This window comes from Lutra lutra, chromosome 8, assembly GCF_902655055.1.
Source record: "Lutra lutra chromosome 8, mLutLut1.2, whole genome shotgun sequence".
NCBI classification, from domain to species: domain Eukaryota; kingdom Metazoa; phylum Chordata; class Mammalia; order Carnivora; family Mustelidae; genus Lutra; species Lutra lutra.
The window spans coordinates 51,712,759-51,732,863 of NC_062285.1; the positions used below are offsets into that span (position 1 = coordinate 51,712,759).

Below are 20,105 nucleotides of genomic sequence, written 5' to 3' on the forward strand. Positions count from 1 at the left end.
TCTGGGAGCATCTATGTCATTTGAGGAGGGGAGGTATATGGGAAGGAGGTGTACCATTTACTTAACAGATATCCCAGTGTGGGGAAAAAAGTCATTTTATTCAGATGAGGCACTTTCAATGTGTGGGTGTGGGTGTGGGTGTGGGTGTGGGTGTGTGTGTACATGCACACACGCATGTGTGTACGTGTGCGTGGGGAAAGTAGAGGTGGTGCAAGGATAATAAATACCGTGAGGGTGGAGGAACACTCCCCTGAGCTGGCAGGAGGGCGTGGCAGCAATGTACAGAGCCTAGGAGTAGAGTCCAGGAACGAAGAGGTGGATTCAAGGCTGGCTTGGAGGCTGAGGTGTCCCCCTCAGCATAAGAAGCCAAAGAAATTGGAGGAGCGAGGGGGTGGGCCCACAAGCATGGGCATCTGGTTCTTGTGGGTGATCTTGATCTGGAAGGGAAGGGGTCAAGTTCAGAGGCAGGACCTGGTTCCCTTGGGACTGGAGCAGTAGAGATTTGAGGGTAAATCTGTGGGGTGAAGGGGACTTACCAGGGTCCTAGAGAGGCCATGACAGGAAGGCCAGGGGCTAAGAAACCATGATTTGGGAAGAAAGATGCACAGGGAACTTGAGATGGGATGGCATAAGGAAGCTGTGGAATGCAGGTTTAGGATCCATGAAGCTTGAGGGTTCAGTTTTGGGCAGGCGAAGGGACACTCACCGTACAGGGTGTCTGCATCCAGGGTTCTCCATCGATTTGCATGGGGAGGGTTTTTGTGGTGCTGTGGGAAGCCAAGGCAGATTGGTGGAGATTTCTTTACCAACTGAATACCAAAACTCTGTTTCTTAGCTTGGTTGAAAGACTCTTTGTTACTGAGTTACTGTCCTAGTAGAGCTCCTCCCTACCATCCCCATGACCCTTCTGCTCTCGTGTCCCCCCTCCTTCCCTCAGAGCCCCTGGCCAGAGTTTTCCTTACTGGAAGGTGATTTCAGAGCACTTGGCCAGCCGATGTCCAGCATTCTTGAGCTTGGTATAAATCTGGCCCATCTCAATTGCACCTTCCAGCCCTACTACTTCCAGCCGCTTGTCGCTTAGGTCTGTGGGTGGGAAGTAAGGAGATGGGTTTTGGAGGAGCAGTGTGCCTCCAAAGGGAGCCACCCCTTCCCCTTAGTCCTGCCCACTCAGCTCCAAGGCTGCTCACCTGGTACACAGGTTTTCAGGATATCTGGGTCAGTGATGACTTTAGCTGTAGTGCCTAAGGCCTGGTTGATCCCATGGGTATCTCCAGGAGGTCTCTTGGTGTCACCCCAGAGGTTGGAACCACCATGCATGCTAGGGATGTTCAGCACAGCGATGCCTTCTAGTGACAGGCTGCTCAGATCCAGTGGTTTCCCACAGATCTGAGAAAGAGGAGAGCATAAGTCCTTCCCTCCTGGCATCATCATGGACACCACTCCTCCCCCCACCAGATGACAAACTGGGAAGGCCAGGGAATTGGGGGTTTGCAAAGGATGGCAGGAAATAGGGACCAGTGTATTGAAAACCTGGGACATTGGGATTGGAGAGCCGGGAGATTGAAGTAATAGGTTTAAAATGGGGGAAGTTCCTGAGGGCACCTGTGGAGGGAGAAACTAAGATAAATAAGTGAGAAGCATGTAGGGTTGGGTCTCATCATACCCACCTCGACTGTCAAAGACTCTTCCAGCTTTTTGCATGTTGAGAAGATGGATTCAGAAGTGGCAAATTCAAAGTACCATAGCTTGTTCTTCATTCTGTGTCAGTGCCAATATAAAGGCCCAAGAGGGAGGGGACAAGTTACACAGTGCTGGCAGAGGAAGGCTAAGTGACAGGGAAGGACATCAACCTCCTGACTCTGGTCCTTAGGGAAGAGGATGGCTTTGGCTAAGGGGCTTCTCCCAGGTGCCACGGGCCATGTAAGTGCTCTGAGTCAAACCTGGCCACAGCCTGGTCCCTGCCACTGTGTATGTCCACCCCCACCCTCCTTTCCCTCACCTGCTGTTGAACTTCTCAGGATATTTCTCTCGCATGATGTGGAATCGGTGAGCAATAGAGGCATCCTGGGGAGTTCAGGGCATGTAGGATCAGAGGCCTGCCTCCTCTCTCAGCACAGAACACTCTCTTTAACTCCCCCATTTGGTAGCAGTATGTCCCATGGTCTTTTCTTGCAACTCTCACCACTGTACCCCACCCACCATTTCCCTGTGTCACAGCTCCCTTAACTTCTACCTCCTCTTTCTAACCAGCTCTAGCTTCTTACTGCTTAACCCATATTTCCTCCCCTGCCCCCATACCCCACTTCACTGACCACACCAATGGAGAAGTAGTTATTGATGATTTGAAAGGGGACTGGGTCACTCTTTTCTTCAGTTTGTTGAGGTATCACCTCCACGGACCATCGATCCATATGTACCACCTTACTCATCTCTAAATCCTTGAGGATCTTCCCCAAAATTCTGTCCCTCATATCCTAAGGATGGGGGAGAAGACAGATTAGAACTGAACCAGGGGTCTCAGAGGGCCCTTTTCCTCAGCTCCCAACCCCATAGATTCCTAGTGATCCTCTGCCCTGATTCTGCAGACCAGACCCTCCTAGCCCCAGCCAGTGAAATAGTAGGGTATGGGACACCTCCGTGTCTCAGTTGGTTAAGCATCTCCTTCAGCTAAGGTCATGATCCCAGGTCCTGGGATCGAGTGCCACATCAGGCTCCTTGCTCAGTGGGGAGCCTGGAGCTCCCCCTGCTTGTGCTCTCTCTCTCTGACAAATAAATGAACAAAGTCTTTAAAAAAAGAAAGAAAGGGTAGGGTGCTTTGTCCTAACTCCCATAGCTCTCTCTCTCTTTCTTTTTAAGTGTAAGCGCTATGTCCAACGTGGGGTTCAAACTCACAACCCTGAGACTAAGAGTTGCATGCTCTACTGACTGAACCCACCGGGCGCCCCTCCGATGGAGCAATTTTAAGGTCAGCCCCTGCCGGACCCTTTTCTCCACACTGTCATAGAGAGTCCAAGTTTCCAATGTGTGTATGCATCTAACAATAAAACCAAAGTTCATCTGAAAGTTTAGAGATAACAGCCAGAAAAATACAAAATGCTGAAAAAGATGAGTGATTAATAAGGAGTCTCTCTCCCTTTCTTTCTCTCACACACACTTTCTTTCCCTATTCTACCAGAGAGAACACAGCATGCAGCAGTGGAATCAAAACACTGTGACACTGGCACAATGAATAGAATAAAAAGTTCAGTAGTAAGGAACAGAGTGCCTACAAATAGCCTCAAATATACATGGGAATTTATTATATGATGGCATTTCAAAGACAGATTATTCAATAAAGGGTGTTGGATGTAGAAGTCACTCCTTATACCAAAATAATTTAAGATGAGCAAAGAATTTAAATGCAAAATGTGAAGCAGAATTTGGACTAGCAGAAAGCGTGAGTGCATGTTTTTGAAATCTGTGAGTGGAAAAGGCTGTTCTAGAGCACAATACAAAAACTAGGAGCCAAAAAAGGAAAGACTGATAAATACAATTTTTTAAAAAAAATTTATTTATTTATTCATCAGAGAGAGAGAGAGAGAGTGTACAAGCAGGAGGAGTGGCAGACAAAGGGAGAAGCAGGCTCCCCACTGAGCAAGAAGCCCCATGCGGGGCTCAATCCCAGGACTCTGGGATCATGACCTGAGCTGAAGGCAGAGCAACTGAGCCACCCAGGTGTCCCTGGTAAATACAATTATATTAAAATTTAAAACTTCCCGTGGCTCCTGGGTGCCCCAGTCCGTTGAGCATCGGACTCTGTTTTGGCTAGGGTCATGATCTCAGGGTTGTGGGGTCGAGCCCCACATCAGGTTTCATGCTCAGTGGGGAGTCTGCTTGGGATTCTCTTCTCTCCCTCTGCCTCTCCCCCCAATGCACGTGTACTCACGCAGTCTCTCCCAAATAAATAAATCTTCTTCTAATAAAGATATTATTTACTTATTTGACACAGAAGAGAGACAGCAAAAGAGGGAACACAAGCAGAGGAAGTGGGAGAGGGGGAAGCAGACTCCCCACTGAGCAGGGAGCCCCATGCGGGGCTTGATCCCAGGATCCTGGGATTATGACCTGAGCCGAAGGCAGACGCTGAACGCCACCCAGGTGCCCCAATAAATAAATAAGTAAATCTTTAGAATTTAAAACTTCTGTATGGTTAAATAAACACACACCTAAAAAAATACAAATTGGAAAAAGTATCTCTAGCACATATAACAGGCTAACTTCACCAACATCTGAAAAATGCTTATAAATCACTAAATCTAGAAAGTCAGTAGAAAACTGGCAAATAACACAGATAAGCCAATCGCAGAAAAAGAAATACAAATGACCAATATGCAGATTAAAGATGCTCAGTATTGGGGCACTTGGGTGGGTCAGTCATTTAGCGTCTGCCTTTGGCTCAGGTCATGATCCCAGGGTCCTGGGATGGAGCCCTGTACCAGGCTCCCTGCTCAGTGGGGAGTCTGCTTCTCCCCTTCCCTCTAACATCCTCCCTGTTCCTGCTCTCTCTCTTTCTCTCTCAAATAAATAAATAAAAACTTTAAAAAAAGATGCTCAATATTACTAACAATTAAAACAATTTTAAATTAAAACAATTGGTTAACTTTTGCTGCCTGTTGTATGGACATAGTATAAAGAGGTTGAGAAAACCAGTGTTATGTGATTATGAGTAAACCAGCACTCTCATATGCTGTTAGTTGGAGCACAAATTGGTATTCATTTTTGGAAGGCAGTTTGGCAATTTTTATCAAAATGTTATCAAATTTTATCAAACAAACACTTTGATGCAGCAATTCCACTTTTAGGAATTTCTCCTACAGGGACGCCTGGGTGGCTCCGCTGGTTAGGCGGTTGCCTTTGGCTCCGGTCACGATCCCAGGGTCCCAGTATGATCCCAGGGTCCCAGTATCGAGTCCCACTTTGGGGCTCCTTGCTCAGTGGGAGCCCGCTTCTTCCTTTATCTGCTGCTCTCCTGCTTGCACATGTGTGCGTGCTCCCTCTCTTCTCTGATAAATAAATAAATAAAATCTTAAAAAATAAGGTATTTCTCCTACAGAAATGGACATACATGTAAATTGAAAACAACAAAAAATTGGAAACAGTCTAAATGCCCTTCAGCAGGGGAAGGTTATATAAATTATGGCAAATCCATGCCAAGAAATAACGTACAACTGTTGAATTTACAATGTAATCTATATGTACTAACACGGAAAGATCTCCAGGACATATTATTCAATGAAAAAAGAAGTCCCAGAGGCGCCTGGGTGGCTCAATGGTTTAAACCTCTGCCTGCGTCTCAGGTCGTGATCTCAGGATCCTGGGATCGAGCCCCACATCGGGCTCTCTGCTCAGTGGGGAGCCTGCTTCCCCCTCTCTCTCTGCCTGCCTCTCTATTTGTGATCTCTCTGTGTCAAATAAATAAATAAAATCTTAAAAAAAAAAGAAGTCCCAGAACAATCTCTATAGTATGTTCCCATTTATGTTTGCTTAAAAGTTGTGTGTGTGTGTGTGTGTGTGCGTGTGTGTGCGTGTGTGTATGTGTACATATAAAAACAGGAAAATGAATACAAATAGGACACAGTGGTTATTTTGGGGAAGGACATGGGATTTGGTAGGGAGTAGAGGAAGAGATCTATATGTGAACACTTACATATTTTACTTTGTAAAGTCTTTTACAGTGAAAATGTACTGATATATTATTGTGTAACTTTTACTTGTTTCTTATTTGTAAAACCTTTTTAAAAAGATGTTATTTATTTATTTGACAGAGAGAAAGAGATCACAAGTAGGCAGAGAGGCAGGCAGAGCGGGAGAGGGAAGCAGGCTCCCTGCGGAGCAGAGAGCCTGCTGCGGGGCTGGATCCCAGGACCCTGAGATCATGACCTGAGCCGAAGGCAGAGGCTTAACCCACTGAGCCACCCAGGCACCCCATTTGTAAAACTTTTAAAAAGGAAATAACTAGCCAAATGTAAAATGTTCATACTCTTTGAGCCAGCAATTCTAGAAATATCACTTAGAGAAATTCTCATATCTGTGTGCAGAGATAGATGTGCAAGGTGTTCACTGCAGCATGGCTGGTAATAAAAAACTGGCCACTACCCAAATGTCTATCAATAGGGGACTGGTTAAATAAATTATGACATAGTCACACAATGGAATACTACTCAGTAGTAAAAAGGTGAGGTAAATCTGACTGTACTGAAATATAATGATAACCACAATGAACTGTTTAGTTTAAAAAAAAAAAGAAGAAAAACATCAATAGAATGATCTCATTGTTTAAGTACATATTAGTATGTATCTAGAAAGAAAAACATGGAGGAATAGATTCCAAAACTTAGGGAGTAGATCACAGGGAATTTTTGGGCATTTATATCTGAAATGTTTGAATTATTTTTTACCACAAGCATGTATTATTTTTGTAATCAGGAAAAAAAAAGATTAAAAAAAGTAAGTCTCCACTTTCTCATATTCCACTGATGGTTCAACCCACTGTAATTTGCCTTTTGCCATGCCACCCTGCTGAAACTCTTCTGGCAAAGATTGCCAATAATTCCTGCCAAAACCAACAGTATATCTTTAGTTCTTTTTTACTCATGAAACTCATTTGGCCTCTAAAATACCTTTCTCTAAGCTAAAGAGGACCCTCTCTGACTGTTCCTTTCTTAATGTGTTTGGCAGGCAGAATAGTGGTCCCTTAAAGATGTCTATGACCTTTTAAAAAAAATTTATTTCAAAGAGAAGGAGCACATACACATTCACCTTTGTGCGTAAGTACGAGGAAGGGACAGAGGGAGAGGGGGAGCAGACTCCCTGCTGAGCCAGGAGCCCAGCCTGAGATCTTCTGGCCTGGAGATCATGACCTGAGCCAAAACCAAGAGTCAGACACTCAACTGACTGAGCTACCCAGGCGCCCCTGAGTTCTTTTTTTAAAAAAAAGATTTTATTTTTAAGTAATTTCTACACTCAATGTGGGCTTAGAACTACAACCCCAAGATCAAGAGTTGCATGCTCTACTGACTGAGGCAGCCAGGTGCCCCAAAGAGGTCTACATTCTTATCTCCAGAGTCTGTGAATATGTCGCCTTTCATGGCAAAAGAGACTTTGATAATGTGATTAAACTAAGGATTTTTTTAAAGATTTTATTTATTTATTTGACAGACAGAATCACAAGTAGGCAGAGAGGCTGGCAGAGAAAGAGGGGGGAAGCAGGCTCCCCACTGAGCAGGAGCCCAATGTGGGGCTCCCTAGACCCTGGACCATGATCTGAGCCGAAAGCAGAGGCTTTAACCCACTGAGCCACCCAGGCGTCCCAAGGATTTTTTTTAAAAGTAAGCTCTACACCCAACACAGGGCTTGAACTCTACAACCTGGAGATCAAGAGTCCATTCTCTACTGACTGAGCCAGCCAGCTGCCCCTACTCTAGGCATTAAGGATTTTTTTAAAAAGATTTCATTTATTTATATGACAGACAGAGATCACAAGTAGGCAGAGGCAGGCAGAGAGAGAGGCAGAAGCAGACTCCCTGCTGAGCAGAGAGCCCAATGCGGGGGTTGATGCAGGGCTTGATCCCAGGACCCTGAGATCATGACCTGAGCCAAAGGCAGAGGCTTAACCCACTGAGCCACCCAGGCACCCCAGCATTAAGGATTTTTAAGTGGGGAGATTATCCTGGATTATCTGGGCAGGTCCAATATAATCACAAGGTTCCTTATTTATAAGTGAAAGACGAAGGTAAGAAATAAGTGTATGGAAAGCAATGTGACAATGGCAACAGAGGTTGGAGTGATAACGCTGCGAGTATGGAAGCAGAGCCATGAGCCCAGGAATACAGGCAGGTTCTAGAAACTGGAAAAGGCAAGGAAAAGAATTCTCTCCTGCAGCCTCTAGAAAAACACAGCTCTGGGGCGCCTGGGTGGCTCAGTGGGTTAAAGCCTCTTCCTTCAGCTCAGGTCATGATCCCGGGGTCCTGGGATTGAGCCCCGCGTCGGGCTCTCTGCTTGGTGGGAAGCCTGCCTCCTCCTCTCCCTCTCTCTGCCTGCCTCTCTGCCTGCTTGTGATCTCTGTCTGTCAAGTAAATAAATAAAAAATCTTTAAAAAACAAAACAAAACCAAAAAAGCCCACAGCCCTGCTAACACCTTGATTCTAGCACAGAGGGACCTATTTGGGATGTCTGACCTCCAGAACTGTAAGACAATAAATTTGTATTGTTTTAAGGCCACTGTTTATATTGATTTCTAATAGTAACAATAGTACATTAACACAGACATCTTTAATAATGGATTTTCTTCTGCTCAACGGTTAAATAGGGTGTTCAAATCAGATATTGCATCCTTGTCCCTCTTCTCTTCTTTCCCTGAGGTAACCCATTTACCCTCAGGATGTCAATATCTCCTAGGAGCAGATGACTCTCAAACATGTATCTTTCTAATACCTATTTGTAACTACTCAGCACACATTTCCATCGGGATGCTCCACTGACATCCCAACTTAACATGTGCAAAATGGAATCGATCTTCCTTAAACTGGTTCTCCTCCTGTATGCTCTATCTTAAGTGGCATCCATATGCTCAGTCCACCAAATCAGAAATGTCCTAGACTTGTCCTCTCATCCTCCACAACCCATTGGTTACTAAGTGTCATGAACTGCGCTGCTGTTGTTTTGCTTGGGGGTTCAGTGTCTTTGGACCAGACTATTGCAATACAGGTAATTTTTATCCTGTCTCCTTCCTCCAATCCACTCTCCACAGAGCTCCCATTGTGGTACTCCTTTCATCTCTTCTTCTGCAAATCTTATGATTTTTTTCAGTATCAACACAAATTTTCAAAAACAAATTTAGTGTTGTATTTATATCATTATTTCATGATTTAGTCTCAGTTGGCAGAAACTACTATGACAGTCTCATTTGCAGAACACACAGTAAAGACCCAAAATACATAATTTCAAAGTGTCTACTATTTAAGTCAACACAAAATTAGATGATGAAGATTTAAAAACAGGCCAGGGGCATCTGAGTGGCTCAGTCTGTTAAGTGTCTGACTGTTGATTTTGGCTCAAGTCATGATCTTAGGTAATGGGATCGAACCCTGAGAGGGGCTCCCGGCTCTGGGCTCAGCAGGGAGTCTGTTTCTCTCCCCCCCTCTCTCCCTCTTCCTCTGTCCCTCTTCCTGTCCACACACTCTCTCTCTCTCTCTCAAATAAATAAATCTAAAAAAAAACTGGTAAAAAAAATTGGTTCTATGTTTATATACAAGATTTATTTTTTTAAGAGTTTATTTATTTATTTGAGAAAGAGAATGAGTGAGAGAGAGCAAGAGCAGGGCGTAGGGGCAGAGGGAGAGGGAGAAGCAGACTCCCCGCTGAGCAGGAAGCCTGACTTGGTGCTCCAATCTCAGGACCCTGGGATTATGACCTCAGCCAAAGATAGATTGCTTAACCACTGAACCACCCAGGTGTCCCTACTATGAGATTTAGATTATAATAATATGTATTAGATATTTCTATATTCTGGAATAATATTTTATATACACAACAGGTTTTTTGCATACGTATATATAGAGGACTTATATATGCCTATTTGCATATACTTATATATGTATATGTACTTATATATGTAAGTATATGCAAATAGGCATATATAAGCCTATTTTTCTTTGAGTTACATTTTTCATAAGTTCAAGAGTTCCGTATGGTTCAGGGTTTGCACATTCAAATGCCTCAGCGGCTAGAAAGGTGAAGTGAACGAGTGACTAGCAGAGAGCTGAAGAGATCGTGGTGAACTGAAGAATATGTGACCCACTTCTTAGAAATAGGCAAGGTTTAAAAAATTTTAAACACTGCAAGGCAAACAATGCAAAACAATACAAATCATTTCTGTGGGCTGTCTGCTTTCAATCTCAGTCAGGATAAATTAAAAAACTCCTCAGCACAGCATTCATGACCCTCCGTAATCTGGACTCGGTTCAACTCAGTTCTCCTCCCCCGATTCCCCACCTTGTACTGCATGTCCCATTCATAACCAATGGGCTCACACTCCCTAATACATGCACTACCATGCTGTTTGGTGGCTCATTTGGCCTTACACAACTTCTATCTAGAGTGCTTTTCAATTTCCTTAGCAGCCCCCTATTCTATAAACTTCTGCAAGATCTCCGAGCTGGACTCTGAGTCCAACAGCCTCAAAAAAAGACAACTCGGACTCAACCTGCTCCACCCTGACCTATTTATCTACTAAGACCATCCTTTGAACTCTTTCTATTTGAAGAATATATTTAAGACCAGAGTATATTTAAGAAACTGTTGCAATTGACTTAGGAAGAAATGATTATAAATGAATGAATGACCCCTGATTAACTGGCTGAGTGGCTGAATGAATCACGGCCAAGCTCCCTGCTAGCTCCATCACTGAACATCTGGTTTAGCTCTTTTACAATCTTTCTTATTCCCACATTGTCCTCTGTATTTCTGGATTCTATGAGCCCTAAGAATTGGTTGGAGAAACAGAAGATATTTTTAGGTGTATAGGGAAGAGGACTGTCACCCTGACCCTTCTAGGTTCAGACTATGGTCTTTGTTTCATCCCAAGCTTCCTTCCTTGGGGACAATCCACTTTGGTAACCACCCATCCATGTCCCTCTTCTTCCCCAACCCTCTTTTCTATAACAATGCCTAGACACCTTCTCTATGTGCCTTTCCTTTCCTACCCAACTCCCTCCCTCTCCCAGGAAAACAATTTCTAACCACTTACCTCCTCCCCATCTTAGGCAACGAGCCAGATCATTTCCAGTGCCCAGGGGCAACACAGCAACGGGAGGCACAATAGGCATGTTGGCTTTGTCTAGGGAAGCAGGTCAGGGGATAGATGGAGGGAGTTAGCTCTAGAAGGCCAGTGCCCCAGTGCCCTTCCCAGAGCCTCTCCCTGTACTGACCTATGGTTTCTAGAATCCAGCCTACTGTGCCATCTCCACCACACACCAAAATCCGGCAACCAGGGACATCCCTGAAGAATCTGAGCCTGAGATAAAAGGGAAGAGAGAAGATGAGAAGGACAATAGGATTGAGTCTACCAACTCCTGGACAGGCAGATTACTTCTTATCTCTTATTCCTTAGGACCCCCTTTCCCTTTGTCAAAAGACTTATTTCTGTTAAGGTCAGAGAAAAAAATACAATTGGGAAAGTTATAGCCACTCATCAGTGGTTAGGGAGAAACTGGTATTTTCATGTTTTGAGAGCAGAACAAAGTTGAACCAGAGAACTCAGGTGTATGGGGTTACCCAGTGACACTAGTAAAAGCAGCATTCTGGATTCTGCTTTCTTGGGGTCCCCTAGCCCTGTTCTCCCCGACATGTGTTCTTTTCTGCTCTCCTCCAACGTACACAGGCAGACACATAGAAACACTACAATACAGCCCCAACCTATACTCACCCTGGCTCAGGACCGTCCTTTAGGAGATTGAATACCTGTCGAGGATTGAGTAGATACTGGAATTTCCAAAGCACCCTGTATGAGGGAAAAAGGAGAGTTTATGGTAAGGGATGGACAGTCTGTACTCCACCCTCTTGATGTCTTTCTCAAGGTGTCTCCTCCATACACACAGATTCCCAACCTCTATGGGTCCTCCTTCTCCATCTTAGAAGACCCAGTATGTCTCTTCTCACCTCTCCCCCTGCTTCCCGCCGCTCTTAGGGTTGACAAAGACCAGAAGTGGGTGGGTGTTAGAAACAGGGTCAATCTGCATTTGGGGGGGAAAAAAAAACAAGGATAAGGAAAACAGGATTTTCTCAGAGTTAAGATGGGCCCCAGAGACAGTGGCAGAAGGCTGGCCTGTCCCCAGAGATGCTTGTGAGGCTTGTAGAGAACAAGTGCCATTCCCACCTTTCCCACTTCATTCCCTCCTATGAGGGCTCCAGCCAAGAAAAACCCACCCCCTTCATGTACCCGCAGAGCCTCAAAGGTGCTCAAATGTAAGTCATCCATAGTCTTCTGGCTTGTTTTGCTAGTTTTACGCTCCTGTCCAGAGGCCTAGAAAGGGAGAGAAGCAAAGGGAAAGAAAATTGGATTGTATGTGAATCCCTAAACATATAAAGGTCTGACTCGAATCCTGAAAGTATAGGCTCTCTGCTATAAAGGCCATGGCATGCGTGTGCATGTGTGTGTGTGTGTGTGTGTGTAAGTGTGTTTAAATCAGGGATGCACTCCTCCTGTCCCCTCCTAGGCACTGCCTAAGGGTCTCACCAGGACACTGGGATAGATGGAAGATGGAGGCAGGATGTGATCCCGGAGCAGACCACAGTCACACTCATGACCCATGCTTGCAGGCAGTCATCATGAATCTGAAAGACAGGTGGGCATACAGACATCATGGAGGGAACCTGTCACCTCTCAACTCTGAGGGTCTGGTACTGGAAAGAGAGTCCTTGGAAGCAAGGGCAACTGTGGCTATGAGGGAGCTGCTGTCAGGGAGACCAGCGCAGAGGGTAGATTAGGGAGGTGCTCCAAGGAAGGCTGGATAGCTCCCAAACTGACCTCTAGGTGGCACCACACACAATGCAGTCCAACCAGACTGTGGTAAATACGGATCTTCTTCTGACAGCGGTCACATCTGCCAGACTCACAGCCTCCTCTCACCCATACGTGTGACTGGACCTTGGGGAGAAAGGCAATCCCTTATCTGAGAGGGTCCGAGGCAGAGACTAGGGGAAGGGCTGAGGGCAGAAACTGGCTAGGGGCAGGGCCAGGATGCAGCTGGTATTGGGGTGGGCATGGGATCACTCACACCATGTCCTTCCGAGACTTGGCATAGGTGCTGACTTCACAAGGCAAGGCCTTCATGGCACACTGGTCATGAACGACGTACTTACAGACTGGGCGAGAAGGAAAAGGGTCAGAGCCTTAGTTACAGCCCCTCACCCTATCTCCTCCTTACCCTTGGTTGTAAGGCGGGATTATTCACTTAAACAAGACATATAAGCCCTTGCTGTGAGAGTGTGGGGGCTCACTCCAAGACCTGTGCCTTTTGGTCACTCTTCCCCGTGAAAGAGCAATGGCTACCCCATGCCTACTCCCATTCCTTCTAAATGCCAGGAACTCAGTTGGAAGATGCAAGGGAGGCCTAGATTTAACAACAGCAATAACAATAATAATAGCAGCTATTTTTATTGCAGACTTACAGTATGGGCATGCCCCATGTGAAGTACTTTTCTTGCATCCACTTTATTCATGCTCACAGTTATCTCATTTTCAGTCAAGGAAACCTCATTTTAAATTGAGGCTTAAAGATGTTCTGTGGCTATGCTGTACACCTGAAACTAATGTAACTTACGTGTCAACTGTATTTCAAGAAAGAAAGAAAGGAAGAGAAAGTTGTGTGTCTTTCCCACTTAATGAGCCTATGGCAGAGCCCAGGACTTGAACCCAGATCTCTCGAAGGTCAAAGCAGCATGCTCCTGCAGGTAGCTGGGCTGTCCTTTTGCCCCCACACCCCCCAGCTCCATCACTCACGGTTACAGCTCAGCCCCTGTTTGCCAAGACCAATGCTTGACTCGCACAGGTTGCAGTAGACTGGGTCGGGGGAACCTCTTAGGTCTCCACAGGTGCTGTCCATTGTCCTTCAGCGTCTGGGAGGACAAAGTAGATGCTAGGGAGAGCCTGAGCCCTTAGAGCTCCAGCCCTTGGCACACACAACCCAAGGCAGCTATCTTACCCGTCTCCACAAGTCTCTCCTACTCACCATCTCCAGCCCCAGCAGCACTAACAATGGCACGGTGGTGGCCCCTGCCCGGAGCCACTCGGCCAGGGAGACAGAGCCGCTGCCATCATAGTCGATCTCTTTCATCATCTCCTGAAGAATCTGAGCCGGGAATGGAGGGGACTTTTGGGTGGTCTGACACCTCTGCCCCTAGGACATCCAGCCCAGCCATCCTTGCCAAGGGAACCGGCCGCCTGTCAGAAATGGCATAGATAGATGCAGGATTCACCAGAGAGAAGGCACAAGGAGGGACATGAAGGAAAAACTGCCTTACCGGCCTCAGCTCAGACACATCCCAATCCAGGTATTCAGCCACTCGCATCATCTGTATGATGATTCTGTCCACTTCCTGGGGGCCAAGAGGTAGAGCCACAGCCATATCCCAACCTCACTACCACCATTCAACTCGTCTCTAGAAATCAGGGTTCCTGGGGCCACCCAAGAGCCACCTCTCATTCTCAGGGTATCTCTGCCAAGTAAATGAGTGTCTAGGTGTGGTGGTATGTTTGCAAGGCAGCTCCCAATTCATGTCTCTAGCCTCCTCTTTAAGGAGCCAAGATCTGGGGACCCACTCCCAAATTTAGTCCTGGAGGACTTGGCTTCTCCCTCTAGCTTCCTCTGCTTCTTAAGATCCTGGAAGAGTTGGGACAGGAGGGCACAGACAAATGGACACATACTCCCTTGGCCAGCATACAGGTCCCCCAACTCACTGAGCTGTCCAGGATCCCATTTCTGTCCGTGTCGTACAGCTTGAAGGTGACTGTGGGGTGTTTTAGGGGGGCCAGGGTCAGTTTGTGAGGAATAGCCCCCAAATTCATAACAGAATACAGGGGAAATAAAGAAGTGGGGAGACATCTTTTAGATGAAGAGCCCAGAGCCTGGCACTGGGACCGAGAGAGGAGACAAAAAGGTGAGGGGGAAACAGGCCTGGATTCAACCCTTGGTGAATCTAATAGGGGAGACAGAACACACCTCCCACAACCCCAGAAAAACCCAGGCCACCCACATAAAAAAATACAGGACATGGGAACTGGCATGGCATTAGGGATAAGAAGTCTGGGAAACAGAGGAAATGAGCCCATACTCTGGCCCCACCTTTGTCTGGCCCTGTCAGCTTTTAGGAGTCCTGAAAAAATGAGGAAAGGAAGGCTGGGAAATACCCCCTCCCCTCTACTCTCCTTTCTTTCCTTCTCCCAGTCCAGGATGGCAACTCACATTCTAGCTTGTCTTCTGGCCGGCCACCCTCCAGAAGGGAAAAGTAGCAGGAGACATCACTGAGATACACCACATCTGGTTACAGAAAGGACAGTAGATCTGAGGTTAGGGGTCTTTCCACTCTGGCTCTTCTCTTTTCCTTTGTTCCAACTCTTTCCTTTAACTTTCCTCCCTCCACCTCCTAGACCAGAATGGCCATCCTTCACCTCTCTTCCCCAACCCTGCTTCCAAAATGTAATTCAATTCAACTCTCACCCCAAAACCCATACTACTTTGATTTTTCTTCTGGAAGTCCAGCCCAGTCCCACCTTCATGACCATACCATTTTTCACAGTGTCTTCTAAGTGACCCATCTTGAAGGACTGAAACAGTGCCAGGCTTAGGTGATTGGGAACGTTATCTGCTTCCAGATAGATTTTCAAAAAATTGCTGGAATCCTCGTACCCAATGGCCTATGATGAGAGCAAGCATTACCCTAGGGAGTGTGCAGGATGGGAGGCAGGGACTGAAGAACTAGGAGTAGCAAGGACAGAGACAAGTGTAGGGCTAAGAAGCATCCAAGCAGACTATGGTTTCTTCTCAAGGCTGAGTCCTCATTAGAATCTCTTGCTTTCTCCTATAGCAATAGCTGTGGTAACAATGGACACTGTGGTATCTAGAGGGAGAACAGAAAGGGGAGGGCCCAGAATAATCCCTGGAAGTTGGGAATCCCAGCGGAGTAGCAAAATCAAGATGGGAGGAGCTGGGCAAGGAGAGGATTTCCCAGTTGCCACTCACATCTCCTTGGAGATATTCAGCCATGTCACCATCCTCAAAGAGCTTTAGGACATCGCTGACCTTGTTGGTGGAGTCTGGGGTATGAAGAGGATGAGGGAAGAAGCATTAGTCTGGTTTGGCTCTCCCTGCCCTCTGACAGAGTCCCACCCAGACATCCAACAGGAAAAAAGATTCTAGTCAAATGAAGAAGAAGAAATTCAGGAATAAACACAGAGATGCAGAGATAAATATCGAAAGACTAACATTTCAAATGCGCCAGAGTGGTACATCTGTTACATCTCTTCTCTGAGACTTGGAGCAGCATTCGAGATTCAGAAAAGGGTGGGTGGAAAGCCGAGACCACGGACATCGCCCCATCTCCCTCTCCTCTGTTTCCAGCCATATTCCTGGCAGTATGTCAGGAGCCAACTGGATTACGACCACTGTGAAACTAGGGGAAGCGGGGATGAGGAGTAGGGATTGTCTGGGATAATTTTTCCCACAACTTCAGGACAGAGAGGAAGACTCACATTCCATGTACTTCTGCAGCTGGGCAAAATCATTGGGGCTGATTAGGCCCTTCTCCTTGGCCATCTTTCGTTTTTCTTAAGAAGACTAAAAAGGCAGCTTAGGTAGTACTTCTGTGCGTCTGAAACCTGTGCTTCCGAGTGTAGGTCTGAGGAGATGGAAGAGTATGTGGCAGGAAGAGCCATCTGTCTGCCTGACTTTGCTTCTGTCTGCTACATTAATTCTCCACTCCTACTATTATTTCTGTTCTTTCCCAAGTCACTTCCTTTCCCCTTGTACCTCTCCCTAAGTCTGTCTCTCCCTAACCGAGTCTGTCCTCTGTGTCTGTTTTCTCTGACTCATCTCTGACTCTCTCCCCTCCATTTCTGGATCCTTCTCCATCTCTCTGATTTCTCCCCGAATCTGTCTTGCTTCATTTCTGACTCTCCCCATTGCCCTCTCTTCACCCTCCCCCCACCCGGCTTTACCAGTCTATATGTGTTTCTGTGATGTGTCCCTCCTCCGTTTCTACCTTTTCTCCTGCCACCCTCAGTCTCTGCGATCTCTTCCCCTCTCAGATCCCGCAGTCCTGGTCCTTCGGCCCGTTTGGGTGGTTCTCACTGCTTCTGTGGCACGCCTCCCCGGCCACGATCCCATCTTGCTCCGCCTCCAGCCTCGGTCCCCAGCCCCTTTCAGCCACCCACTTCCCGAGCCACCCACGCCCTCAACGACTCTAGCGCGCTTCTGACGCGCGACACAGAACCAGCTCTGGCCAGGTCCCTGGCCCCGGCCCCGCCTCACCAGCGCCCTTCAGACCTCCACTGGGGAAGGGCGGGGACCCAGGCGCGCGAGACTGGGAGGAGGTAGGGGAAGAAGGCTCTGAGCATCTGCCTCGCTTCCCACTAGTAGGAGGGTGAGCTGAGTGCGGGAATCTCAGACGCACCCTGCTAGGTTCAAGGAGTCCTAACTTGCAGCTAGGGGACCCAGGGAGCAAGGAGGAGCCATCACATGGATCACGGTGCCCAATGGCCCTGGGCCAAGTCTCAGAGGTCATTCGACTGGAAGATTCAATAACAGCAATAGCAAGTAATATCTCACACTGGCGTAGTACAGCAGTGTTTAGGAGTCCAGCAAACTGGTTAGTCATATCTGGGTTCTGTTCTTAGCTCTGATACCGCTGTGTGACTGGGACACATACATCTGTAAAATGGGAAGAATGATTCCTATCTGCCACAGCTGTGAAGATTAAGGCAAATAACCTACAAAAAAGTACCCAGTATGCCACCTGCAATATAGAAGGCCTACAAGAAATGGTACTTATTATTGTACTAACAATTACAATTAGATCTTATGAGATAAGAAATTCCTGGTAGAGCCATTCTTCACAGGAAGAAACTGGAGTTTGAAGAGGTTGGACTTCCACGGCAGGTGATAAGTGGGAGTCAAAGCTCTACCCCAAGAACCATGTCATGGGGCCCCTGCCTTTCTCTGTCCTCCTCTTGTTCCACTCTCCCCTCCACACACCGCCTTCTGATCCTCACTGCCCTCCGTTCTGTTCCTCAAGCCAGTTCTCCCCTGCTTAGGGCCATGAGACGTACTGTTCTCTCTGCCTGGAACACCCTTCCCCACTCTTGGCAGAGCTGCTTTCTTGCCTCAGCTGAAGTGTCAGCTCCTTCAAGAGACCTTCCCCGATCGTTCCCTCCCAAAGCACACCCCTATCTTTTGCACAGCAGCCTCCTTTGTTTCCTTCATAGAACTTATCACGAGTGGAAATTACCGTTGCTAATTTATTTGTTTCTTTGTTTACTGTTTGTCTTCTCCTACCAAAAGCTAAGTTCCACGAGGGCAGGATTTGTCAGTATTGTTCCCACTATATCCCCAATTCCTAAGCCTGTGCCCAGCGTGGTATAGGTGCTCCATATTGTTTATACAAATCATTGTGCAAAGTTAGGGAGCCATAGGTTCAAAATAGTAGTCTAAATATGCTTAAATGGGATGCCAGAGTATCCATCCTGACAGGAAGAGGAAATAATTTGTAACACATATAGGAAGTGTAAATAGATATTTGTTGAATGAATGAATTTTGCTAAAAAGCACTTACTGTGGCATTCCATCTAGGGCTTCTGCCTCTCTTTTGCCCATTTATTAGGGTTTGTTGGGTAAGGCTCAAGGAGGCAGTTGGGGCCTACAAGAATTTCCTTTCTGATGGTGCAAGAATCTTCTTTGCAGCCTCTGCACTTGGGACATCTCTGCTGTCCACATCTATGTAGTATATGACTCCTCCTCTGCGGGCTCTCTGGGAACACTAAAAAGGGGATCCTAGGACATTGATATTCTGGAGAAAGGACTCCACCCATCTGGTTCTTTTCAATGACTATAATCCAACTTCTACTGCCAACAGATCTAATGAATACATAATAGTCTTAGGGCTAATTGGGCCTCTATGGCTTAATTAGTCTCTCTGATTACCCCTGGGGATCTTAGATGGCTCCAAGGTTCTTGGAAATGAAATCTGAGAGAGAAGGTGACAAGGAGAGAGCAAAAGAGGGACGATGAACAGGAGAGAAGACACATCTCTCTTTTCACAACAACCCCTCCTAGTTCCCCCAGATCTTGCATGTAATTTATAGTAGAATTTAAGGGAATGGACTTTTGAACTAGACAGGCGTGGATTAGAATCCTGGCTCTTGGGTGAGTTATTTCATCTTCCTGAACCTGTTTCCTCATTGGTAAAATGTGTACCTGGAGAAATCAGTCACAGCATGGAGATTAAGTAAGATAATACATGCAATAAACTTAGCTATTGTAAGGCACGGAGGAAGCAGTTGTATGGCACAGAGAAAGAATTCAGTAAATGTTAGCTCTTACTGTTGTTGTTGTTATACAAAGGTGTTACATGGAGAAACACATCTGGACATTAGGAAAAATGGTGGCAGGAAGTCATCAGTTCTAGGGGCTCCCAAGAGCAGGGAAGCCCAGTCATACCCTTTGCCCCGTTGTGTCATCTCAGGCATAGACATGGAGTATTGAGATATTGCACTCTGCCTTTGGGAGGTGAGGAGGTGGCTAGAAGCTAGACTGTCAAGGTCCAAGGACACCTCTGGGCTGGGACCTCAGACAAAGGGCTCCTGGTATCTTTTCAGTTGTCCTCCTGACTGTCTCACCAAAAGTTTTGCTGCCCGTGTTGCTGAAAGGCACATAAACTGTTAGGATCGTGGACCCTAACAAACCGTAACAAGTCCAATTTTGTCCTCCCTGCTCCATCCCAGCCCTGAGGATATACCTGGGCTAGTCCAGGCGAATGCCAGGGTTGGGCGGGTGAGGTCTGCTGCCCGCCTGCCAGCTATCTGTGACTCACCCTTCCTTTCCCTCCTCTGGCTTCCTGCCCACCCCTACCAACCTGAGGTGAGAAAGTAGAAGCTGACTTGGAGGCAGAGACTCCTGGAACATCCTCAGAGCTGGGAGGTACCAACTCTCACACTTTTCAGAGGAGGAAACTGAGGCCCAGACGGAAAGCCACAATCTCAGGGTCATACCCAAATTCCAGACATCCTGTCCTTTGTCCATTCCATTAAATCATAGCGCCTCTACTTTCCTAGATCTTACTTTAAACAGTAAATACCAAAATTGCTCATAACCAAGAAATAAATATGATTTCCAAGGCCAGTGCCAACATTTAAAGTTTCCTTTTCCACTTCAATATTGTCACTCCCATTCCAAATCATATAAATTCATCATTACTCAAGAGTCAGCTATGCCCCCAGAACATTCAGGCTGACCCAGCAAGAAACCCAAGAGGCAGGTCCAGGCCTGATTACCTGGACTTCTGAATCTCTTAAC

General features: G+C 46.6%; 1 protein-coding gene across 1 annotated transcript; it reads right to left on the reverse strand.

Annotated features, from left to right (window-relative positions):
• Window positions 1-61: 61 nt before the first annotated feature.
• On the reverse strand, window positions 62-16,374 carry DGKA (diacylglycerol kinase alpha). Its single transcript, XM_047740708.1, is given in 26 exon segments — window positions 62-437; window positions 707-767; window positions 963-1,083; window positions 1,188-1,386; window positions 1,668-1,758; window positions 2,000-2,064; window positions 2,313-2,456; window positions 2,458-2,474; window positions 10,787-10,876; window positions 10,968-11,053; window positions 11,465-11,539; window positions 11,698-11,771; window positions 11,978-12,061; window positions 12,275-12,351; window positions 12,354-12,372; window positions 12,566-12,685; window positions 12,818-12,903; window positions 13,541-13,604; window positions 13,606-13,656; window positions 13,770-13,889; window positions 14,062-14,136; window positions 14,498-14,547; window positions 15,003-15,077; window positions 15,325-15,454; window positions 15,780-15,853; window positions 16,289-16,374. Coding segments are annotated over 26 exon segments (2,196 nt in total). The 5' UTR covers window positions 16,353-16,374; the 3' UTR covers window positions 62-353.
• Window positions 16,375-20,105: the final 3,731 nt, after the last annotated feature.